General features: G+C 36.0%; 1 protein-coding gene across 1 annotated transcript in view; it reads right to left on the minus strand.

Annotated features, from left to right (window-relative positions):
- The window catches only part of ATM (ATM serine/threonine kinase), a gene marked incomplete at both ends in the record, with an annotated part of 138,217 nt that overhangs the window by 83,338 nt on the left and 32,849 nt on the right, over nt 1-22,030 (minus strand). Inside the window, 14 exons of the mRNA XM_080715533.1 lie at nt 409-529; nt 3,942-4,072; nt 4,869-4,944; nt 6,073-6,228; nt 6,326-6,408; nt 8,645-8,844; nt 9,566-9,734; nt 11,575-11,664; nt 12,952-13,077; nt 14,018-14,143; nt 16,190-16,415; nt 17,767-17,862; nt 18,883-19,077; nt 20,904-21,275. Coding sequence (XP_080571659.1) covers nt 409-529; nt 3,942-4,072; nt 4,869-4,944; nt 6,073-6,228; nt 6,326-6,408; nt 8,645-8,844; nt 9,566-9,734; nt 11,575-11,664; nt 12,952-13,077; nt 14,018-14,143; nt 16,190-16,415; nt 17,767-17,862; nt 18,883-19,077; nt 20,904-21,275 — 2,167 coding nt within the window. The remainder of the gene's footprint in view (nt 1-408; nt 530-3,941; nt 4,073-4,868; nt 4,945-6,072; nt 6,229-6,325; nt 6,409-8,644; nt 8,845-9,565; nt 9,735-11,574; nt 11,665-12,951; nt 13,078-14,017; nt 14,144-16,189; nt 16,416-17,766; nt 17,863-18,882; nt 19,078-20,903; nt 21,276-22,030) is intronic.

The raw sequence follows: 22,030 nt of genomic DNA on the forward strand, positions 1-22,030 counted from the left end.
TCAAGAACAGCCTCAGCAACTTTAGTGAGACTCTCAGCAACCTAGACCCCTTTTCAAAACAAAATAAAAGCCAAGTGTGATGGCACACGCTTGTCATCCCTGTACTTGGGAGGTTGAGACAGAAGGATTGCAGGTTTGCAGCTAGTCTCAGCTACTTAGTGAGGCCCTCCACAACCTAGTGAGACTGTTTTCCTGTGAGAACACTACAGATATGTTGAACCAAAAATAACTATTATTTGACCCACTCTAAACTATAAATAAGGCAATTTTGTTCAATTCATAGGGTTGTTTTTGACAAGTTTTATACTGTAAACTACTGGAAACAAAATGTCTTATGCCAAACTTGCTAACTATCCAAGATATTTACAGAAATCATGTGATAACAGCGAATACAATTACTAAAATTACCACTTCTCTCATTCCTTCTAGAGCTTTCAGATATGCATTTTCAAAAGCTGTTTGCTGAACTGTCAAAGGAAGTGCCTTCAATAACCTGGAAGGATCTCCTTCTTTCATATCCTGGAACAATCTTTAAAGAAAATAAAATCAAAATGTTAAACTAATTTTTATTCCAAATCCTACTTTTCAAAATACATTACAGCTAAAATAAACCACTCTCTTAGATACTATACATATTAGTTCTTCCTTAAAAGACTAATAAAACCTGAGTCTAGTTTAACAGGTTTGGGCTACTGCTTAGTATTGAGGTCTTAAAAACATAATTGATTTTTACCTTATTAGTGAAAAGAGTCTTAGAAGATATTTTAACTAATGTCCAAACCTGAACCACACTGAACTTAAACTGCCAGAAAAGATAAATTGCTCTCATGTAAAACACCAATTAGAAAAGTCCACAGACTCCTATTTCAATCTGCTTGAATATTTAATAATCCAAAAGTGGGAAGTCTAATTCTTTGATGTTCCAATTAAATTTTATTTTATGTAGCAGGGCACAATGGAGCATATCTGTAATCAAGAGTGGTTGGGAGGCTAAGACTAAGCAAAAACTCGGTTCAAAATAAAAATAAAATAGGGCTCGGAGCATCACTTAGAGGGAGAATGTCCATGATTTTAATCCCCAGCATCACATACAAAATATGAAATTTCTTATCATGTGATGGAAAAGAGTTGATCACTGCCTTTTGCATAGCCTCCACATATTAAGACAAATGTTTAATCAATTTTGTTCTTTATGCTTTTCTAGTAAACAAAATTTTTATGATTTTTTTGTATTCTTCTAATTCTTATTATATCTAATAAAATAAAGATTAAATATCTAACAAGTAAAAAAACCCAATTCAACAAATGGTGCTTTCATGTCATTTTTTTTTTTTTCTTTTTTGGGTGTGTGTCTGTGGGGACTGAGGATTGAACTCAGAAGCATCTTACCTCTGAGCTACACCCCAGCCCTAAATATATATTTTGTGTGTGTGTGTGTGTGTGTGTGTGTGTGTGTGTGTGTGTTGCTAGGGATGGAACCTAGGGGCATTCTTTCTCTGAGATACATCCCAAGCCCAAGTTTTATTCTTTATTTTGAAACAAGGTCTCACTAAGTTGCAGAGGGCCTCACTAAGTATCTGAGGCTGGCCACAAACCTGGATCCTCCTGTCTCAGCCTCCCAAGTACTAGGATTATAAGTGTGTGCCACCATGCCTGGCCCTATTTTATTTTTAAATAGGGTCTCACTAAGTTGCTGAGGCTGACTTTGAACCTGCGATCCTCCTGTCTCAGTCTCCCAAGTTCTGGGATTACAGGTATGTCACCAAACATGGCTCATGTCATTCTTTTTTTCATATGTGTGGTGTCAAGGATTGAATTTAGGGGAAATCTACCTCCAAGATATATCCCCAGCCCTATTTTGTATTCTTTATTTGGAAACAGGGTCTCACTAAGTTTTGGAGGACCTCATTAAGTAGCTGAAGCTGGCTACAGTAAATCTGCAATCCTCCTGTCTCAGTATTCCAAGTACTAGGATTATAAGTGTGTGCCACCACACCGGCTTCATGTCATTCTTGAATTTATATTTTTTGAATCATTACAGAGATTTCTTTCCATGCTACCTCTATACTTCTTCATTATATTCAACTTACACTCCTATATAACTCCAAACCTTTAACTTCAGCACATTTTTCCTATCTGTGAAATTCAATATACTAGGAATCCTTATATGCACATGATCTTACTAAAAAGTGTTACAAACCTGAAGAATTAAGACACAGATATAGTTCATGGAAACTCTACTTGTCAGCATATTAAAATTTGGGGCACATTAATTCTTTTTTTTTTTTTTTGGTGGTACTGGGGTTCCTGGAAGCCCTTCTACCTCCGGGCTACACTCCCAGACCTATTTTATACTTTTTTATATTATTTGGAAAGAGGGTCTCTTAAGCCAGAGTGGCTGGCTTCAAACCTGTGCAATCCTCCTGTCTCTGCCTCCCAAGAGCGGGGATTACAAGCATGCACCACCACGCCCGGCAGGGCACATTAATTCTAACACACAATTTATGTGAATACTAGGAAAAAAGTTTTATGGGATTTTCAATTGTGGTCTCATATATAAATAGTAAAATTTCCTAAAATGACTTTCAACTTTGATTTTTTTTTTTTAATTTGTAGTACTGGGGATTGAACACAGAGGCATTCTACCTCTGAGCTAAACTACCAACCCAAATTTAATTCTTATTTGAAAACAGGGTTTCATTCACTAAGTTGCGAAGGGCCTCACTAAATTGTCAAGGCTGGCTTTAAACCTGCAATCCTCCTGTTTCAGCCTCCCAAGTACTGGGATTACAAGCATATGCCACTATGCCTGGCAGCTTTGATTTTTTTTTTTTTTTTTTTTTGGTGGTATTGGGGTCCCTGGAGACCCTTCTGCCTCCGGGCTACACTTCCAGGCCTATTTTTTATACTTTTTAATTTGGAAACAGGGTCTCTTAAGCCAGCGCAGCTGGTTTTGAACCTGCGCGATCCTCCTGTCTCCACCTCCCAAGTGCCCGGATTACAAGCATGTGCCACCACGCCCGGCTGCAGCTTTGATGTTTTTAAAGCAGCATGACATTTCTTTCTTTCTTTTTTTTTGGGGGGGGGTGGTACTGGGGGTTGAACCCAGGACTTTCTACCTCCAGGATATACTCCCAGACCTATTTTATACTTTATTTGGAAACAAGGTCTCACTAAGTTGCTGGGAGCCTCACTAAGTAGCTGAGGCTGGCTTTGAACCTGTGCAATCATCCTGTCTCAGCCTCCCAAGCACTGGTATTACAAGTGTGTGCCACCATGCCCAGCTGCAGCATAGCATTTCATTTTCAGATACATTCACTTATTTTATCAATTGTTACTGAATATCTACAATATGCCAGATACTGCTTTAGGTGCTAAAGATATGGCAACAAACAAAAGAGATAAAACCCAATGCTTCCTCAGAGCTTTATCCTAGTGGATAGGGGAGAAGAAAATGTGTTAAGATATATTATTTCAAGTAGTGATAAATGCTATGGAGAAAATAAAGCAAGGAAGTGCTTTCTTTACAGAGACTGTAAGATGGGGGGATTTAGAGTTTTTAAAATCAATTTGATAAACTGATAAATATGTAGTCCTTAAGTTAGTATCTATTTAGTCAACTACTCAAGCATAAAAATAAAAAAATACCCATTACCGTGGTAGACACATCTCATTCAAGTCAATGACTAGCTCTGTGGCACTAAGCAAGTTACTCTACCTCTCTAAGACAGAGTTTTCATTTACAAATTGGAGAAAATAATGGTATCTAAGTAATAGAGCTGTAAGAATTAACCAAAAACACAAATGCTAGGCTTGCAGGGTATGCTCAATAAATGCTAGTTATTGTGAATACCACAACTAGTGAGCACTGACTGTGCTAGACTTTAAATCGCTGTGTGCAGCATTCCCGACACTGCACGAATGCATGACCCATTCATTACCTATTAACTGACACTGCAGCCAGCATGCGAACTTGATGATCATCATCAGCAAGAAAATGTGGGAATACTTCATTTACAGAAAAATCTTTTCCCATTACATTAAGAATAGCCCACTTTGAATAAGGATCAGCCTATAAGAAAAAGAAAGACTGAGGTTAGGTATGAAACATTAAGAGAAAAATTACTCAAATAAAAGACAAAGAAAAAAATCTGCTTTTGTTGTTGTTGTTTTTTTGTGTGTGGCACTGAGGATTGAATCCAGGGGCATTCTACCTCTGAGCCAGATCCCCAGTCTTTTTATATTTTCTTCTTTCTTTTCTTTTCTTTTCTTTTCTTTTTTTTTTTTTTTTTGGTGGTACAGGGGATGGAACCCTTTTACCTCTGGACTACACTCCCAGACCTATTTTATATTTTATTTGGAAACAGGGTCTCTTAAGCCAGCAAGGCTGGCTTGCAATCCTCCTTTCTCCGCCTCCCAAGTGCGGGTATTATAATCATGTGCTACCACGCCCAGCCATCTTTTCTTTTTTTTTCTTTTTTTTTCTTTTTTTTTTTTGCGGTATGGGATGGAACCCAGGGACAATCTACCTCCAAGTCACACCCCCAGCCCTATTTTTTATTCTTTATTTTGAAAAAGGGTCTCACTGAGTTGCAAAGGGCCTAAGTAGGAGCTGAGGCTGTCTTCAAACCGCGATCCTCCTGTCTCAGCCTCTCAACTGCTGGGATTACAAGTGTGTGCCACCACTACAGGCTCTTATTTTTTATCTTGTAACAGGGTCTGACTAAGTTGTGGAGGGCCTAAGTTACTGAGGTTGGCTGACAACCTGTGATCCTTCTTTCTCATCCTCTAAGTATTGGGAATACAATCATGTGCCACCAGGCCTTCTTTAACAAAGGAGACCTTACTATTTCTATGGAAAGACTCACCTCAAGCAAAGTTTTAAGGCATTTTACTAATCCCATTCTTACAGAGAATGTGCATTTCTTCTCCTTTGTTAGATGCCTGAAATCAAGTAAATTGTCAATGTCAAATAATTATTCCAATAAAATCATAATCAAAAAATTCACTAGGTATTAAGGTTATTATAAGTTGCTTTCAAAATTTATTTCTGTGCTTAACTAATTTTCATTATGTTGAACATAATATGCCAATATCCTTGTCTTTCCAAAAATTCAAGTTAAAATCAGCTTGAAAAGGAATTCATTCTAATATATATTACCTATTTTATTAAATTATACCTCTAGTGAAAGATATATTTGAGCTCACCACATTTTTTTTTTTCTTTTAGCCAGGTGAGATGGCACACACCTGTGATCTTAGGAGAATGGGACAGCACAGTCATAAGTTCCAGGCCAGTTCACAGTAATTTAGCAAGACACTAATTCAAAAACAAATTGCCGGGTGTAGTGGTGCATGCTTATAATCCCAGCATTTGGGAGGCTGAGATCAGAGGATCGTGGTTCGCAGACAGCTTCAGCTACTCAATAAGACTGTTTCAAAATAAAGAATAAAAAAAAGAAAAAAGAAAAAAGGGCAGGGGGTATAGCTCAGAGCGAATGCCCCTGGGTTCCATCCCCAGACCCACAAAAAATAAAATAAAATAAATAAATAAAAAGGGTTGGGGTATAACTCAGTGATAAAATGCCACTGGATTCAATTCCCAAGTACCAAAATATAAAAAAAATAAAAAGTTTTGGTTATGATATCAAAGATTTCAAAACCACATTCAATATTAAGAAGTTCTTATCAATCAGATAGTATGAGGGCTTATCTCAGACCAAGACAATATGCATGAAATAATGAGATAGTGACAAGGTCAATTGAGTTACTTCTGAAATATGAACAATTCAATTGATTTACATTTACTATAGTTTTTTATTCACTATATACCTCAAACTATTAAATGACTCAAAATATGCAGGAAAATACACTGTTTTAGAAAGCCAAGTCTTATGAAAAATCAATGTAGCACTTCAAGGAGTTAAGGAGGGAAACACAAGCTATAGTTAAAAGATTATAATAGCTACAAAAAGAATCAGATGCAATCACTAATGTAGAAATGCAGTTTGCATTTGTATCCAGAGACAGCAAAAGAAAATTAGGAACCCTCACAAAATAGACTATACCTACCAAAATGCTCCAATCACTGTAAGGAAGTGTCCTTGAGCCTCCTTCGTGTTCTCAGCATCTATATTGCCTTGACCTAGATTTGTTACTATATGAAGAACATGGTTTAAAATTGTTTTACAAACATCTTGGTCACGACGATGCAAAGAACAAACATTGCTGTGGTAGAAAAAATTTTAACTTTGTAAGCTTAGCAGAATACACCAATAAGTTTATAAATTTAAAATAGAAATAACACTTAGCTTTAATTTCTTACGTTAGAGGTTTCAGAAGTTCAACAACATCTTCCATTGGTAAAAGACAATCTTCTCCAGGTAGCTCCTTTAAAAGCACTAGGTACTAAAGAGAAAAATCAGGATTTTTAATATGTAGAGCATTTACTTGAAAAGGTATATACACACATACTTAAGTATAAACTCATACACAGAGCTATACATTTTTAAGAGGGGATAAAAGAAAAAAGGCTTCTGAAGTCAAATACAACTGAATTTAAATTCATGATAAATGCATAGGTAGAAATATAGTAAATCTCATTACAATAAAAAATTTAAAAAAAAAGAAAACTAAATAAACATAAACCCCAGACATAACTTGTGTGTTTAAAAGACCTGGCCTTTATCATTTAAGGCAAGTATGGTGGCGCATGCTAGTAATCTGAGTACTTGGGAGGCTGAGACAGGAGGATTACAGGTTTACAATCAGCCTCAGCAACTTAGTGAGGCTCTCCACAATTTAATGAGATCCTGTTTCTAAATATAAGAAAAAAAAATAGGGCTAGTGTATAGCTCAGAGGCAGAATGCTCCTGGGTTCCATCCCCAGTACAACAAAAAAGTAAATAAGTAAAGAAAATGGAAATATACCACTTATCTAGCCAGATAACTGTGAGGATTAGGGGGGAAAATCAGATCTGGCTATTATCATGGGAATATAACTGATCATTAATATCACTGTTATAGTTAAGAGATGAAGCAAGAATCTGAAACTGTATTATGTCCCTATCCTCCCAAAATAATGCTTGGGTATAAGAGTTCAGTGGTTAAAAACTATTCTATTAATGAATTTTGAAAAGCAGAGATAATCATGGGCAGGGAAGAAGTCAAATGCCCTGATCTATCTTCCTATATGGCAACCTTATAAGACTCTATGCGATACTATGGATACACAGGGCTGTGTGTGGCTAGTTAGAAAGGTAGTTATAACTAAGTAACCAGCTTTTGAGAGCTGCCAAGTAATTTTCTACCTACACTAAAAAGTTTTAAGAGATTTTTCTCCCTATTATCTATATAGAGCAAGTATTTCTTAATCCTTATCAACTATTAACAAATAAAATTACCCTTTAAGTTTTTTTTTTTTTTTTCTTCAGTTCTGGGGACTGAACTCCAGGATGCTCTGCCACTGAGCTAATGTCCCCATGTCCCCAGACCTTATTATTTATTTTGAGACAAGGTCTCACTAAGTTGACCAGGCTGGCCTTGAACTTATAATCTTCCTGCTCCAGCCTCTTAAGTAGGTGGGACTAAAGGTACATGTCAGGATGCCTGATCCTTTTCAATATTTAATATGAGAGTTTTGTGTGATATTACTGAGTGTCTTTAAGTGACTTTAAACAACAAAGTTTCAAGAGAAACACATTACCCTTTCCCTTGATCAGGATTAAAGAGCTGACTAGAGTATCTGCCAGGTCCAAAAAAAGGGGTACAAACATGTGTATTTGCTCCCCTACCCTGTTTGCTAAGGGTAGAGGATCAATACCCATGTTCACCAAGGCTAGGACCATGACCAGATATCACATCAAGGACTCCATCTGCATGTTTGCTGTAATTAGGGCTATACCAGGCATGTTTGCAAATTTACTGGAATTGAGGCCATAACCTGGAATCCAACAAACAGCTATTCACTACACCATCGGCTCTACCCAGTTACGCACCAGTAGTTAGGTTAAGGAAGTTAGTTCTATATAAGGCTACTGAGTAAATAAATAAATGCAGATGGAAAGCCAGGTTATTTTACATCAATAAAAGGGAGCTACAAATTTGTACAGAGAAAAACAAACCCTGTGGTGATGGACTGGAATTGAACATATCTCAATAGTATCAAGTCAAAGGCAAAATTCATACTTCAAACACAATTTTATACATTAATTTTAGAGTCAAGATCTATGTTTCTTGGTTTAGTATATAATAATTTATAATAACTATACCTAGTAGGCCACTAAATCTATCCAAAATCCATCAGTATTAATGTTTCAGCCTCTACTTAAATTTTTCCCACAGCATGTTAAATGAAAAAGTAAATGCTGGGCCTGATGGCCCACATCTACAATCTCACTCTTGAGCTCAGGAGCTCTAGGCCAGTCTAGGCAATATAGCAAGAACCTAAAAAGAAAAATAAAAAAACAGGGAAGAAAGGGATAAAAGAAGAGTATATTTTATGATATAGTCTTAGATTCATTTCTCAATTAAGCTATTTCAAGTCTTCAAAAGCACTATGTAGTTCTTACATGTCAGGCTATTACATTTAGTCAGCAACCCTAGAGAGAACAGAATCAAAGAGCTTTGTTACTACTTGACTCACCATGTGGAGGTGGAGGGATTTAGTAGGATCTAGTGTGCTAGAATCAATTAACATCAACAATTTCCTCCGAATATCAGCTGCTCTAAATGATACAGTATTGGTGTGAGATGTAGTTACACACATACACAAGAACTTGAGCATATCTAAAAGAAGTAGATCTTGTTTTGACAGATATTCTTCAGCTAAAGGATTCATAGCACCTAAAAATGAAGAGTACTCATTAATAATAGAAGGGCACACTATTTATTGAATACTAACTAAAACATCTCCCTCCTTCCTATTGCCCAAATAATCTATCATGTAATTTAATTTATTCAATCATTTAAAATTACTCTCATGAAGAATATTTTTAAAATAAGAAACTGATAAATTCAATTAAAGCTCAGAAAAAAAAAATTTGTGGTATTAGAGATTAAACCCAGAGAAATTCTACCCCCAAGCTATACCCCTAGCCTTATTCCATTTTTAATTTTGAAACAAAGTTTTTTCCTAATTTACTAAGAGCTTCACTAAGTTGCTAAAGGCTGGTTTTGAACCTGTAATCATCCTGTCTCAGCCTCCCAAATACTGAGATTACAAGTGTGTGCCGCTATGCCCGGCTCAGGAAAATTTAAAGTGTATAAAAAGCGAATGAAGCTGGTCGTGATAGCACATGCTTGTAATCCCAGTACCTGGGAGGCTAAGAAGAGACTATCGCAGGTTCACGGACAGCCTCAGCTTAGGCCCTCCACAACTTAGTGAGACCTTGTTTCAAAATAAAGAACTCAAAATAAGGATAGGGGTGTAGCTAAGAGGTAGAATGATCCTAACAGACTATGAGGAAAAATAAAACTAGCAAAAAATCGACACCAAAAAGGCCTTTTTAATGCCAAATTAATATGAAGAGGTAAAGGAAATCCCAAGCAGTAAATATGTATTTACCAATAGTACTTTGGCTCTCCCCGGAATCAATCGCATCACTCACACTACTCGTAGGATAATCACTTAAGAGATTTGTAGGTGGCGGGTCCTTCACCTCCTTTAGATTTTCACCAGTATTATCTTCCATGGAGTCTACTCCACAGTCAAATGGCTTTTTGGTAAAGGATGTCTTCAAAGAGAAATAAAGTTATTATTTTCAAGTTGGCTTCTTTCAGAAGTATGGTATAGTTCAAACTCACCTAATCCAACAATTTACAGAAAAATGGCTAAACTAGACTGTCTAGATAAACAAGCTATTAAAATAATTTCTTATATTAAGTCTTAAAATCATTCCACATTGTATTAAAAAGTCATAACACCACTTTGTACTCCCTAAACATATACAACTATAGTTTGTCAGTATATAATAAAAAAAACCTAAAAAGTTTTATAATACCCCTGATTGGCAAATGTATGGGGAAAAGCATAAATTATTATGAAAATAAAAACATTCATCAAAAAGCGAGATGTGCCTATAGTCCCGACTACTTGAAAGGCTGAGGTAGGAAAAAATGCTTAAGCCCAGGAGTTCAAAGCCAACATGGGCAACACAGGGAAATCCTGTCTCAAAAAAAGAAAGTTTTTTGTTGTTGTTTTGTTGGGTTTTTTTTTTTTTTTTTTTTTTTTTTTTTTTGGTGGTACTGGGGATGGAACCCTTCTCCTCTGGGCTAAACTCTCAGACCTATTTTATATTTTATTGGGAAACAGGGTCTCTTAAGCCAGGGAGGCTGGCTTCGAACCTGCACAATCCTCCTGTCTCCTCCTCCCAAGTGCGGGGATTACAAGCGTGCGCCACCAGGCCTGGCTTCAAAAAGAGAAAGTAAAATTCACATTACTTTTGAAACAGCGAGTCTCTTACTAGAATTTCTCCTATATCTTTCATATGCATAAATACAAATAGATAAGCGTTTAATAATCTTTATAGGAATTCTTTATAACTAGCCGGGCATGGTGGCACATGCTTATAATCCCCGCACTTGGGAGGCTGAGACGGGAGGATCACACAGGTTTGGAGCCAGTCTCTGCTGGCTTAAGAGACCCTGTTTCCAAATAAAAAATATAAAATAGGTCTGGGAGTGTAGCCCAGAGGTAGAAGGCCCTGGATTCCATCCCTAGTACCACCAAAAGAAAAAAAGAAAAAAAAAGAATTATTTATAACTAAAAAAATAAACCATTTAAAATGCTAAAAGATGGATTAAAAGACACAGATACATTATTTCCACATAGTGAAATACTATACACTGCTAAAAAAGTAAGCATAGTAGTATATAGCTTTTATAATAAGTATGGAAAGCTAGACTTGGTGGCACACACATGTAATCTCAGTACGTGGGAGGCTGAGAAAGGAAGATCACAGGTTCCCGGCCAGACTGAGCTGCGGAGTGAGGCCCTCCACAACTAAGTGAGACTGTTTCAAAATAAAAAGTATTACTGGGGGGTGTAACATGAAGGCAGAATGCCCACTGGTTCCATTGAAGAAGAAGGAGGAGGAGGAGGAAGAGGAGGAAAAGAAGGAGGAGGAGGAGGAAGAGAAGAAGAAATAATAATAAATAATAATAATAATAATGATGATGATGATGATGATGATGATGATAATAATAATAATAATAATAATAATAATAAGAAGAAGAAGAAGAAGAAGAAGAAGAAGAAGAAGAATTAGTAGTAGTAATCGTAGCAGTAGTATGACAATAAGGAAATGACTGACAGGATCTGAACACAGGAGAATCACAGGTTCCAGGACAGCCTCAGTGTACAGTGAGACTCTCATCAACATAGTGAGAGCCTGTTTCAAAATAAAAATAAAACAGGACTGAGGGTAAAGCTCAAAAGTAGAATGCCCACTTATGAAAATGTAAAATGCTACACTTTGTGATATATATCCGTATCTAGGAACTATTTCAACAACAACGAAAATCCTGCATTTCAGAATGGATGAAATATGGTAGTAAAACAGGAAGCATACTTACTAAATTTTTACAAATATCTGCAATGTCATTCATCAGCTTTGATGTTAGAAGTCGTAGGAAGAGGCCAGATACAATGGTACTTGGATTCTGCTATAATCAAGACAGAACCAAGTGACAAATAATAAAAACAATTACTCTTGGCAACAATATTATCTTTCTCTTGAATGAAATATAAAGAGCTCACTTACAAGGCCAAGATGTAAATTGCTTTAAAAACACTATCCTCTTTTCTTAGAGCAATAACTATAGCAAATATCATTCATTGTGCTTAAACAAAGCTACTGGTCTTAAACAGAAGTGGGTGTAACTGCAGGTTAGGGTTTATTTTTTTTACTTCTGTGTTATCTTCTTTATTACAAAATGCAGAAAAATGCATTAAAAAATCAAAAATATATGCCGATAATAGTAACATATGTACATGTAGGTATTATTAGCTTTCAAATATGTTTCCAATTGCTATCAACATTCTGGCCAGGCTCACCTGCTCCAAATCAAAACAAAGATTATATACAATATCACTCTTTCCAGAAAATGTTATATAAGACGATCTGCATAAAAGAAAGCAATGTTTGTGATAGAGTTACTTAATTTTGTGGTGCTCACTAGACCTGGTATCACATACTAACCAACAAATTTCTATTAAATGAATGGAAATATGCCAGTAATAAAAGATTGATCTAAGCTGGGCGTGGTGGTGCACGCTTGTAATCCCAGCATTTGGGAGGCTGAGACAGGAGGATCATAGTTGGAGGCCAGCCTCAGCTACTTAGTGAGGCCCTCTGCAACTTAGTGAGATCCTGTCTCAAAATAAAGAATAAAAATAGGGCTGAGGGTGTAGCTCTGAGGTAGAATGCCCCTGGGTTCAATTCCCCAGCACCACCCCCCAAAAAAAAAGAAAATAAAAGACTCATCTATGTAGCTCTATATAAAAGTGATAAGACAATCTAAGAAACTTTCCTTTGAAATGATAAAAAATAGTTTCATGAAGCCAGGCGTGGTGGGGCACACTTGTAATCCCCACGCTTGGGAGGCAGAGACAAGAGGATCACGCAGGTTCACAGCCAGGCTTGCTGGCTTAGGAGACCCTGTTTCCAAACAAAAATATAAAAAAAAAATAGGTCTGGGAGTGTAGCCCAGAGGTAGAAGGGCTTCCAGGAACCCCAGTACCACCAAAAAAAAAAAAAAAAAAAAAAAAAAAAAGTTTCATGAAAAGCTTAGATTACCTATGTATTTATTCCTCTGGATATTATCTTTCTTTATTATTCCACTTAATTTTAAATCAGTGTATAAACTCTGAATGACCAAACAAAATACTGCCACCAACAAGTAATCTATTCCATGAACAAGTTATACTAGCATATAAGAAGAACGCCTTACCTTGGTAGAGTTACACAAGCAACTTATACACAGATGCATCATATTTTTCAATGAACCAATTCTAGATTCCTCATTCGTCTTACTTTTAAACAAAGAGACACTTTCTCCTGCACACTGCATTAGAGACTATTAAGAACAGAGAAAAAAATTCCAGTTAAAATATATTCAGTACTGCTTTTTAAGTTTCACTAAAGAGCCAAAATTAAGCATTTTTAGAAGTTGTATGTGGTCATAAAATTAGAAATTATGAATAACCAAAATGATGACAAATCTTATTCTCCATTATCTTTTTTTTTTTTTTCAGTACTGGGAATTGAACCCAGGGATACTCTAGCACCAGGTTATATCCCCAGGCTTTTAAATTTTTTATTGTAAGACAGGGTTTTGATAACGTCAGGGGGTCTCAAACTTGCAATCCTCTTGCCTTAGGCTCCTGAGTAGTTGGGAGGTATGACCAGCATTTTACCCCAGACACAGCAGTACCAAGAGATGAAGTTTCAAGCTTAGAGCCTACTTGATAATACCCTTAATCAAGCATGCATTAGGATAAATCATACTAGAAAAACTTTTTAAAGTACAGACAAAAATAAAAACAGTACTTGTTGATGAGATTAAATATAATGTGCGGTTTCACTTACTATATTTATAAATATATGTATATATGTTATAAAATATCTTAGGGAAAGGACCTAAGTCTGAGCACCAAGCTACATGCCGGAGTCCTATTTTTATTCTTTATTTTGAAACAGAGTCTCACTAAGTTGCAGAAGGCCTCACTAAGTAGCTGAAACTGGCTGAGAACCTGCAATCCTCCTGTCTCAGCCTCCTAACTACTGGGATTACAAGCATGCACCACCATGTCTGGCTAGTTAGTGCCTATGCTTTGACTATGACTTGTCACATAAGATCTGGTGTAGAATTTTCCACCTGCGTTACCATGCTAGCACTCAAAAAATTTCAGGTTTCAGATTTTGGATTTTCATATTAGGGATATTTAATCTGTATAAATTTTGTTTTATATAAAAGTTTTCCCAAAAATACATTTCATTAGCATAAAGTGCCCTACCTTTGCTTTCTGGAATAATTCTGATTTACATGCTTCCTCTTCAGTCATTATACCTATATAACAATAACAGCCGAGGACACCCACCAAAAGACTTGAACACCGGACAAGTGTTTCTGAATCTGTAATCTAAAACCACAAATTAAAAAAAAAAAAAAGATTACTTATGACAATAAGTAATTCTGGGTACTCTGGAATTATCTTTTTTTTTCCCCCAGTACTGAGGATGGAACCCAAAGACATTCTACCTCTACATCCCCAGCCCTATTTTTTATTCTTTATTTTGAAACAGGGTCTCACTGAGTTGCAAAAGGCCTCACAAGTAGCTGAGGATGGCCGCAAACCAAGATCCTCCAGTCTCAGCCTCCAAAATGAAATTATCTTTTTTAAGAGCAAGTTTTATGTACACATTAAGAAACAAAACTTCAGTTAATTGAATTAAATGTGGAATGTTCTAAGCATTTCTGAAAACTTCCAAGAGATCACTGTAGGTTTATGATAACCAAGATTCTCAAGAAAAACGGCATAAGTACCTTTTAAAAGCCAAGTAAAATATCTTCCCTTATAGTAGCAAAGCAAGATACACACATAGGCCCTAAAATATTACAGATAAGAATAAAAGAATAGCCCGACAAATACATAAGTATAAATCTTAGAACATGAGCAAAAATTAGATTTATATAGAGAGACATTAAAATGGCATTTTGAGCTTCTAAAAGAAAAGAACCTTAACTTACTAGGCTTTAGACTGCAGAAAAGCAGAAAACATTTAGCCAGTGATATTGCTTAGTCAATTTTTACAGCATTGCTAGAGTGCAAAGATTACAAAGAAAACAAGATTTTTTAAACGTTCTGTTCCAATATTATAGGAGATGGCATCCAAGGGAAAATATAGAAAACAAGATTACGTTATAATAAAAATGGATACAATTATGACATGGAAAAATGTCAGCAATTAATAATAAGAGAGAGAAAACAGATACACTGCCCTTACTTCGTTCTTTGGGTGATTTTTCCCTTACCATTAAATTCATTGCTTTGAGTAATTTAGTCTTTATTTCATTCAACAAACATGTTATCATTGTAGAGATAGGAAAGTTAATGAAAATACATATGCCCTTTAAGAAGATTATGACTAGTTTTAGAAATACTTGTATATAAAAGAGAAGAACATGATACAGAGAAGAAAATTCTAAGTGCCACTAAAAGACTAAAAATTAAGTATTATGAAAATTAAAAAGTAAAATTTCTTATGCCTGAGATTATGTAAGAAAGAGTTTAATTAGTTTTGTTAGAATTTTAACAGGTGGATGATATGGATTCACAGAGGTGAACACAAAGACATTTCATGGTGAAAAAAATGGAAGTTTTGACAAGAGAACTACACACATGAATTTGTGACTTTATGAGAACAAAGGTAAGTAATGATATATGAGACATTCCTAGATGACCTCTAAAACTTGGGTAATTACTAGTCCATTTGCTATATATATATATAAATATAAATATATATATACATATACATATATATTATACTGGGGATTGAACCCAGGGGCATTCTACCTGCAAGCTACATCCCCAGCCCTATTTTTTATCTTTATTTTGAAACAAGGTCTCACTGAGTTGTAAAGGGCCTCACTAAGCATCTGAGTGTTGTCCTCAAAAAGTGATCCTCCGGTCTCAGCCTCCCGAATGCTGGGATTACAAGTGTGCTGGCTTCTATTTGCTATATTTTTTAGTCACTCCTTCCTTTTCAAATACTATACAAATCTAAAAGATGTTTAAATTTTGTCTTTTAAGGGCTGGAGATGTAGCTCAGTGGTACAGTGCTTGCCTAGCACACATGAGGCCCTGGGGGCCATAACCAGCACCTCAAAAAAACAAAAACAATTTTATCTTTTGTTGTTACTTTTACCATTTTCTACCACCCTACCAAAAAAATTCTTTTATGTCTAGCAGAACCCCTGATAAAAGGTACATACTCAAAATTATGCTTTGGTTTTCCTTTTTCCATGAGGTTTTCCCTATCTGTTGCCATGTCCTGACTTTAAAAAAAAAAAAAAACCAAGCATTATCACCATTCTCAGTGCCTTTCCTGTTCCTGTTGCTCCACCTTAACAAGCTATGAAAGTTGGATCAAAAAGAGATTTAGTTCTTTTTTTAAAAAATTCTCACCTCAGGTGAATAATTATTTAGAAGCTGTTCTGATAATCCAAGAAGATAGCAATCCAATGATTCCTTGAGATTTTGGTGGACAGACAAGCCAATACTGGAATGATGCTTATCAACAGCGCTTTTTTTCACAGTGGTTATAAAATCCATCTTGTTGAAAGTTGTCTGAAGAAATAGTTCTTCTACTTCTGAGAATGAGGGCTCTTCTTTACCTTTCTGGTGTTGTTCACTTCAAGAGAATAAGATCTTTATAATCAAACTACCCAATACTTGAACCCCATATATTAGTCATATATTACATATGACGACTTTAACATAAGCTAAGCAAGGTGGCAAACACCTGTAATCTAGCCACTCAGGAAGCTGAGGCAGGAAGATTGCCAAGTTTGAAACAGCCCGGACAACTTAGGAAGATCCTTTCTCAAAATAAAAATTTTTAAAAAGGGGCTGAGGTGTAGCTCACTGGAAAAATGCTTACCTAGCATGCACAAAGCACTTGGCTCAGTCTACCAGTGTCACATAAACACCCCAAAATAATCCTAAACAAAGTGTCTACATTATTCAAAGACTGTTTAATAGCCAGGCGTGGTGGTGCATGCTTATTATCCAAGTACTTGAGAGGTTGAGACAAGAAGATCAGAAGCTTGAAGTCAGCTTTGGCAATTTAGTGAGATCCTAGTAACTTATTGAGAACTTGTTTCAAAATAAAAAATAATAAAAAGGGCTGGATGTGTAGTTTACTCTTTTAAATGGTTCTCTTTTTACTTGCATTAAATTTCATTATTCAGTAACAAACTTTCCTAGTAGAAAGAAAAAGTTATAATATCAAAGGTAAATTCAGAAAAGTACTAAAATGAAAAATACTGCCTGAAAATATTCCTTTTTTCACCTTTGATTTCTTTAAAAGGTAGGTTTTTTTTTCATCTTAAACCCCATTTATTTAATTTACTTATTTTATTACTGGGGATTAAACCATGGATACTCTACCTCCAAACTACACTCCCAGCACTTTTTATTTTGTTTTGAAACAAGGTCTGAGTTATTGAGAACGTCACTATGATGCTGAGGCTGTCCTCTAATCTATGATCTTACTGTCTCAGCTTTTCTAGTACTGGGATTACAGGCCTGCACCACCACACCTGGTTGATACCCTCTTGAGAAAGATTATAAGTCTTCATTCCAGTGAGTTATTTTCAGTCACAGTGATAAATATAAATCTCTAAGTCAGTCAACTAAAACCAAGTTTTTATATTTAGGTGTTTTTTCAACTACATTTGGGGGAGGGGGGATATCTAGTGTTCTACCTTCCTTCCCCAGCACTTTTTATTTTTCAGATTTGAAACAGGGTCTTGCTAAGTTACTCAGCTGGCTTTGAACTTGCAATCACCCTGTGTTAGCCTCCCAAGTGATGATTACAGGCATTACATTAGTTTTTAAAGCTAAGAGTAAAATTTTACTTGGCATATAAAAATGGACCACAACTAGGAACTCATTTCATATTAATTTTTTGTTCCTAGCTTACTATCATTGTAATTAAAGCTATCTCTTAAAATATCATAGAATTCTATCAGATAACATACCATTCTGGACCACTTTGGAAAAAATTCATTGCAGCTTTACAATTTTTCATAGTGAGACTCACAAGAATTTTCTCCAGTACAAGATGAGGAAAATTACTATAAAGAAAAACAAAAAGCTTCACTTAAAAGACAATAAGCCATCTAAATTCTTTAACATCCATGTCAACTATATATCCTGATTGGTAAAAATTTGGATCCTAAATTAAAATTGGTTTAATCGGTATTGAACATTTTTGATATGTGTTGTTATGTTACTAGTTTTTCCAGCACTGCTTGGAAGTAGAATGATGTCTAATCGTTACATATCACTTCTAAAATAAAAAGTTATGAAATAAAAGCAAAAGCCCTACGATCCAGAAGGCTGCCCCCCAGTCAGCCAGTTCCAATAACCCGCCACCTGTGGAATGATTAAGTGGAAAAAGATGCTCAGCTCTCCCATCTGAGGGTTCAAGGCCTCTTTTGTCTTTCACTCATTTCCTCATCCCATTAATTTAAGAAATTTCACACACAACACCCTCTCATTATGATTCAGGTCTAAGGCTCCACCTGAGTCAGATAATGAATCTATTTATAGAAGATCACAAAGAAACACATAAATGTTTAAAGAATTAAATGCTTTGAGAAGGGTTGGTCAAGAAGTACTAATTTATAGTTAGATAGAAGAAAGAACTTCTGGTGATTACAAGATATAGATAATGACAATGTACTACATACATTTAAAAAAAGAAAACAGAATTTAGACATGTTCAACATGAAGAAATGATAATTGGAGGAGATAGTTATATTTTCTCTAACTGGAACATTAAACAATGTATACATGTATGAAAACATCACACAGAACCTCATAAATATATACAATATATATGTTATAAATTCCTTAAAAATCACACATTTGTCATGAACATTCCCATATTCTCACAGTGAGACAGACTTTCATTTTAGAAATGATCCAGGCATAAAGACACAGAACACAGTAAAAACAAAGAATAAGCTTAATATTTAAGGCAAACACTAGAAACACTACATTATCATTATAAAATAAAGCCATCTAGTATCAAATAGTGAAAGGAATCTAAAAAAACAAATACCAGCAGTATGCTAATAAACAAAAATTACCTCTGAAGAACTGGAGGCAGCTCTGTATTAGCTTCTAAGTCATCCTCTAATTGATAGAATAACAGCCATCTCATTATCGATTCTTTTAAAGAAAAATTTCTGCTTATATCATATATATTTGGCTCTATTCCCATTTTTACAGTTTCTGGAACCACATAGTTAGCCAGTGCCAAAGTCAAACAGCATACTGCAGGACTATAAAGAAACAAAATACAACTGTTAAAAGTAAGTTCTCTGTGGGAAAGAGACTTTGTCTTATTTACCACTGTGCCAAACACATGATGGGCAAATAAATTTAGTATACAAAAGTTGTATTAAAAAGTTTAGAGACAGCAGGGTGTGGTGGCGCACACTTGTAATCCCAATGTTTGGAAGGCTGAGACAGGAGGATCGCAGTTTGAGGACAGCCTCAGCTAATACTTAGTGAGGCCCTTTGCAACTCAGTGAGACCCTTTTTCAAAATAAAGAATAAGAAATAGGGCTGGGGGTGTATCTTGGCAGTAAGATGCCCCTGGGTTCCATCCCCAGTACCTCCAAAAAAAGAAACAAAGTTTAGAGACCAAGTACTGTAATAGTGCAAAACTGTAATCCCAGGAGTTGGGAGGATCACAGTTTGAGGCCAGCCTCAGCCACTTAGTGAGACCTTGTTTCCAAAAAAAGCCAGGTGTGGTAGCACATTTTTGTAATCCCAGCATTCGTGAGGCTGAGATCCGGAGGATCGCAGTTCACGACAGCCTCAGCTACTTAGTGAGGCCCTCTGCAACTCAGTGAGACCCGGTTTCAAAATAAAGAATAAAAAATAGGGCAGGGGGTGTAACTCAGAGGTCGAAGCCCCTGGGTTCCATCCCCAGACCCGACCAAAAAAAAAAAAAAAAAAAAGCCAGGTGTGGTGGTGCACGCTTGTAATACCAAAACTTGGGAGGCTGAGACAGGAGGATCGTGAAGTTTTGAGGCCAGCCTCAGCTACTTAGTAGGGCTCTCAGCAACTTAGTGAGACCCTGTCTCCAAATAAAGTACAAAATAGGTCTGGAAGTATAGCCCGGAGGTAGAAAAGCCCTTGGGTTCCACCCCCAGTACCACAAAATAAATAAATAAATAAAGGGGTCTGGGGTTGTAGCTCGGAGGTAGAATCTCCCTGGGTTCTATCCCCAGTACTGCAAAAAATAAATAAATAAATAAATAAATAAATAAATAAATAAATAAATAAATAAATAAATAGAGCTGGGGTTGTAGCTCAAAGGTAGAATGCTTCTGGGTTCAATTCCCAATTGAGAAGATTCTTGATTTAAAATTATCTCTTAGCCGGGCGTGGTGGCGCACGCTTGTAATCCCCGTGCTTGGGAGGCGGAGACAGGAGGATCGCACTGGTTCGGAGCCAGCCTCGCTGGCTTAAGAGACTCTGTTTCCACATTAAAATGTTAAAAAAAATAGGTCTGGGAGTGTAGCCCGTGGGAGTGTATACCGGAGGTAGAAGGGCTTGCAGGAACCCCAGTACCACCAAAAAAAAAAAAAAAATTATCTCTTAAAATAAAAGCACACAGTATTACAAGAAAAAATTTTAAAATAATTTAACAAATACCTAAAAATTACAGATAAAAAATTTTAAACTATAATTCTTTACCACAAGTCCTACAGCCAGGTGTGATGGTGCACACCTGCTATCCCAATACTTAGGAGGCTGAGACAGAAGGATGGTAAGTTTGAAGACAGCCTCAGCAACTTAGTGAGGCCTTGTTTCATACTAAAAAATAAAATAGGGCTGGGGGTGTAGCTCAAAGGTAGAATACCTGTAGCTTCAATACCTAGTACTACAAAAACAAACAAAACAAAAAACTGGCCTTAGTAATCTCTCTACATTTGAAATTAAATTCACATTAATGTTTTAATAAAAGTCTTCCTGGTAAAACAAACAAAAAAATCCAACACAGAATTTAATATTGCTTTAAATGAAATAACAACCTATGAATATGATTGAGGATGTGTGTGTTTGTAAATGCTGATGCAATGCTTATTTAATTTACCTTGAAGGTTTACAGGCTGACCCAGTAAATAACTTCCAGAATTCTCTGTCAGGCTCGACTAGACTACCTTGAATAATGGCTCCAAGTAAGCCAAAGTTTTCAGTTTGTAGTTGTTCAGAACTTATACCACGAAATGTAATAGACCAAACTTTAATCCAGAGTTTCAATAAATCTGACTTTTGAGAGCTTTCTAGGTTCATTTTCTTGTCTTGACACAATGCAACTTCCATAAGGCATCGTAATACATAAGGTGTGCGTTCTCCACGTCGATGTTGAGGCAGAAGCTGGTATAATATCATCAGTAATGGAGACAGCTCACAGTTAGGTAAACTTGAAGGATACTTTGATATTAATTGGGTTGTAATCTGTAGCCTGAAATAAAAAAAGGTAAGTAATTTGAAAATTTTTCAATCCCATTAACAAACTCAAAGAAAATAAAAACCAGGTGTGGTGCTGCACACCTGTAAACACAGTACTTGAGAGGCCAAAATAAGAAAGTCATAAATTTAAGGCCAGTACACGGTACCTTAATGAGATCTTATTTCAAAATAAAAATTAAAAGGGGCTGGGAGGTCAGTTGTGGTGCTCGTTTGTAATCCCAGCACTTGGGAGGCTGAGACAGGGGATCACACAGGTTCAAAACCAGCCTCAGCTATTTAGTGAGGCTCTCAGCAACTTAGTGAGACCCTGTTTCCAAATAAAATATTAAAAAAAAAATAGGTCTAGGAATGTATCCTGGGGGTAGAAAGCCCCTGGGTTCCATCTCCAGTACCACAAAAGGGGGTGGGGGGAACTTTTATAATAAGTCCATAAACATATGCTTATAATATCTTAAAGTATCACCATCATATTTTTCTATATTGTTCCCAAAACAAAATGGCTGTTAATAATTACTAAATCTTACTTCCTAGAATAGCAGAAGATTGACAAGTTTTATCTAGCTGAGTAATCTATTTTATTTCCCTTAAACAACAACAAAAAAATTAGTGGTGTGATACTGGGCATTCTACCACTGAGTTACACTCACAGCCTTTTTTTTTTTTTTAACTTTTTAAAATTATGAAATAAGATCTCACTAAATTGCTAACACAGTCCTCAAAATTTCAATTCCCTTTTCTCAGCCTACA

Source organism: Muscardinus avellanarius, assembly GCF_963383645.1.
Source record: "Muscardinus avellanarius genome assembly, chromosome: 1".
In the NCBI taxonomy this organism is placed as follows: Eukaryota; Metazoa; Chordata; class Mammalia; order Rodentia; family Gliridae; genus Muscardinus; species Muscardinus avellanarius.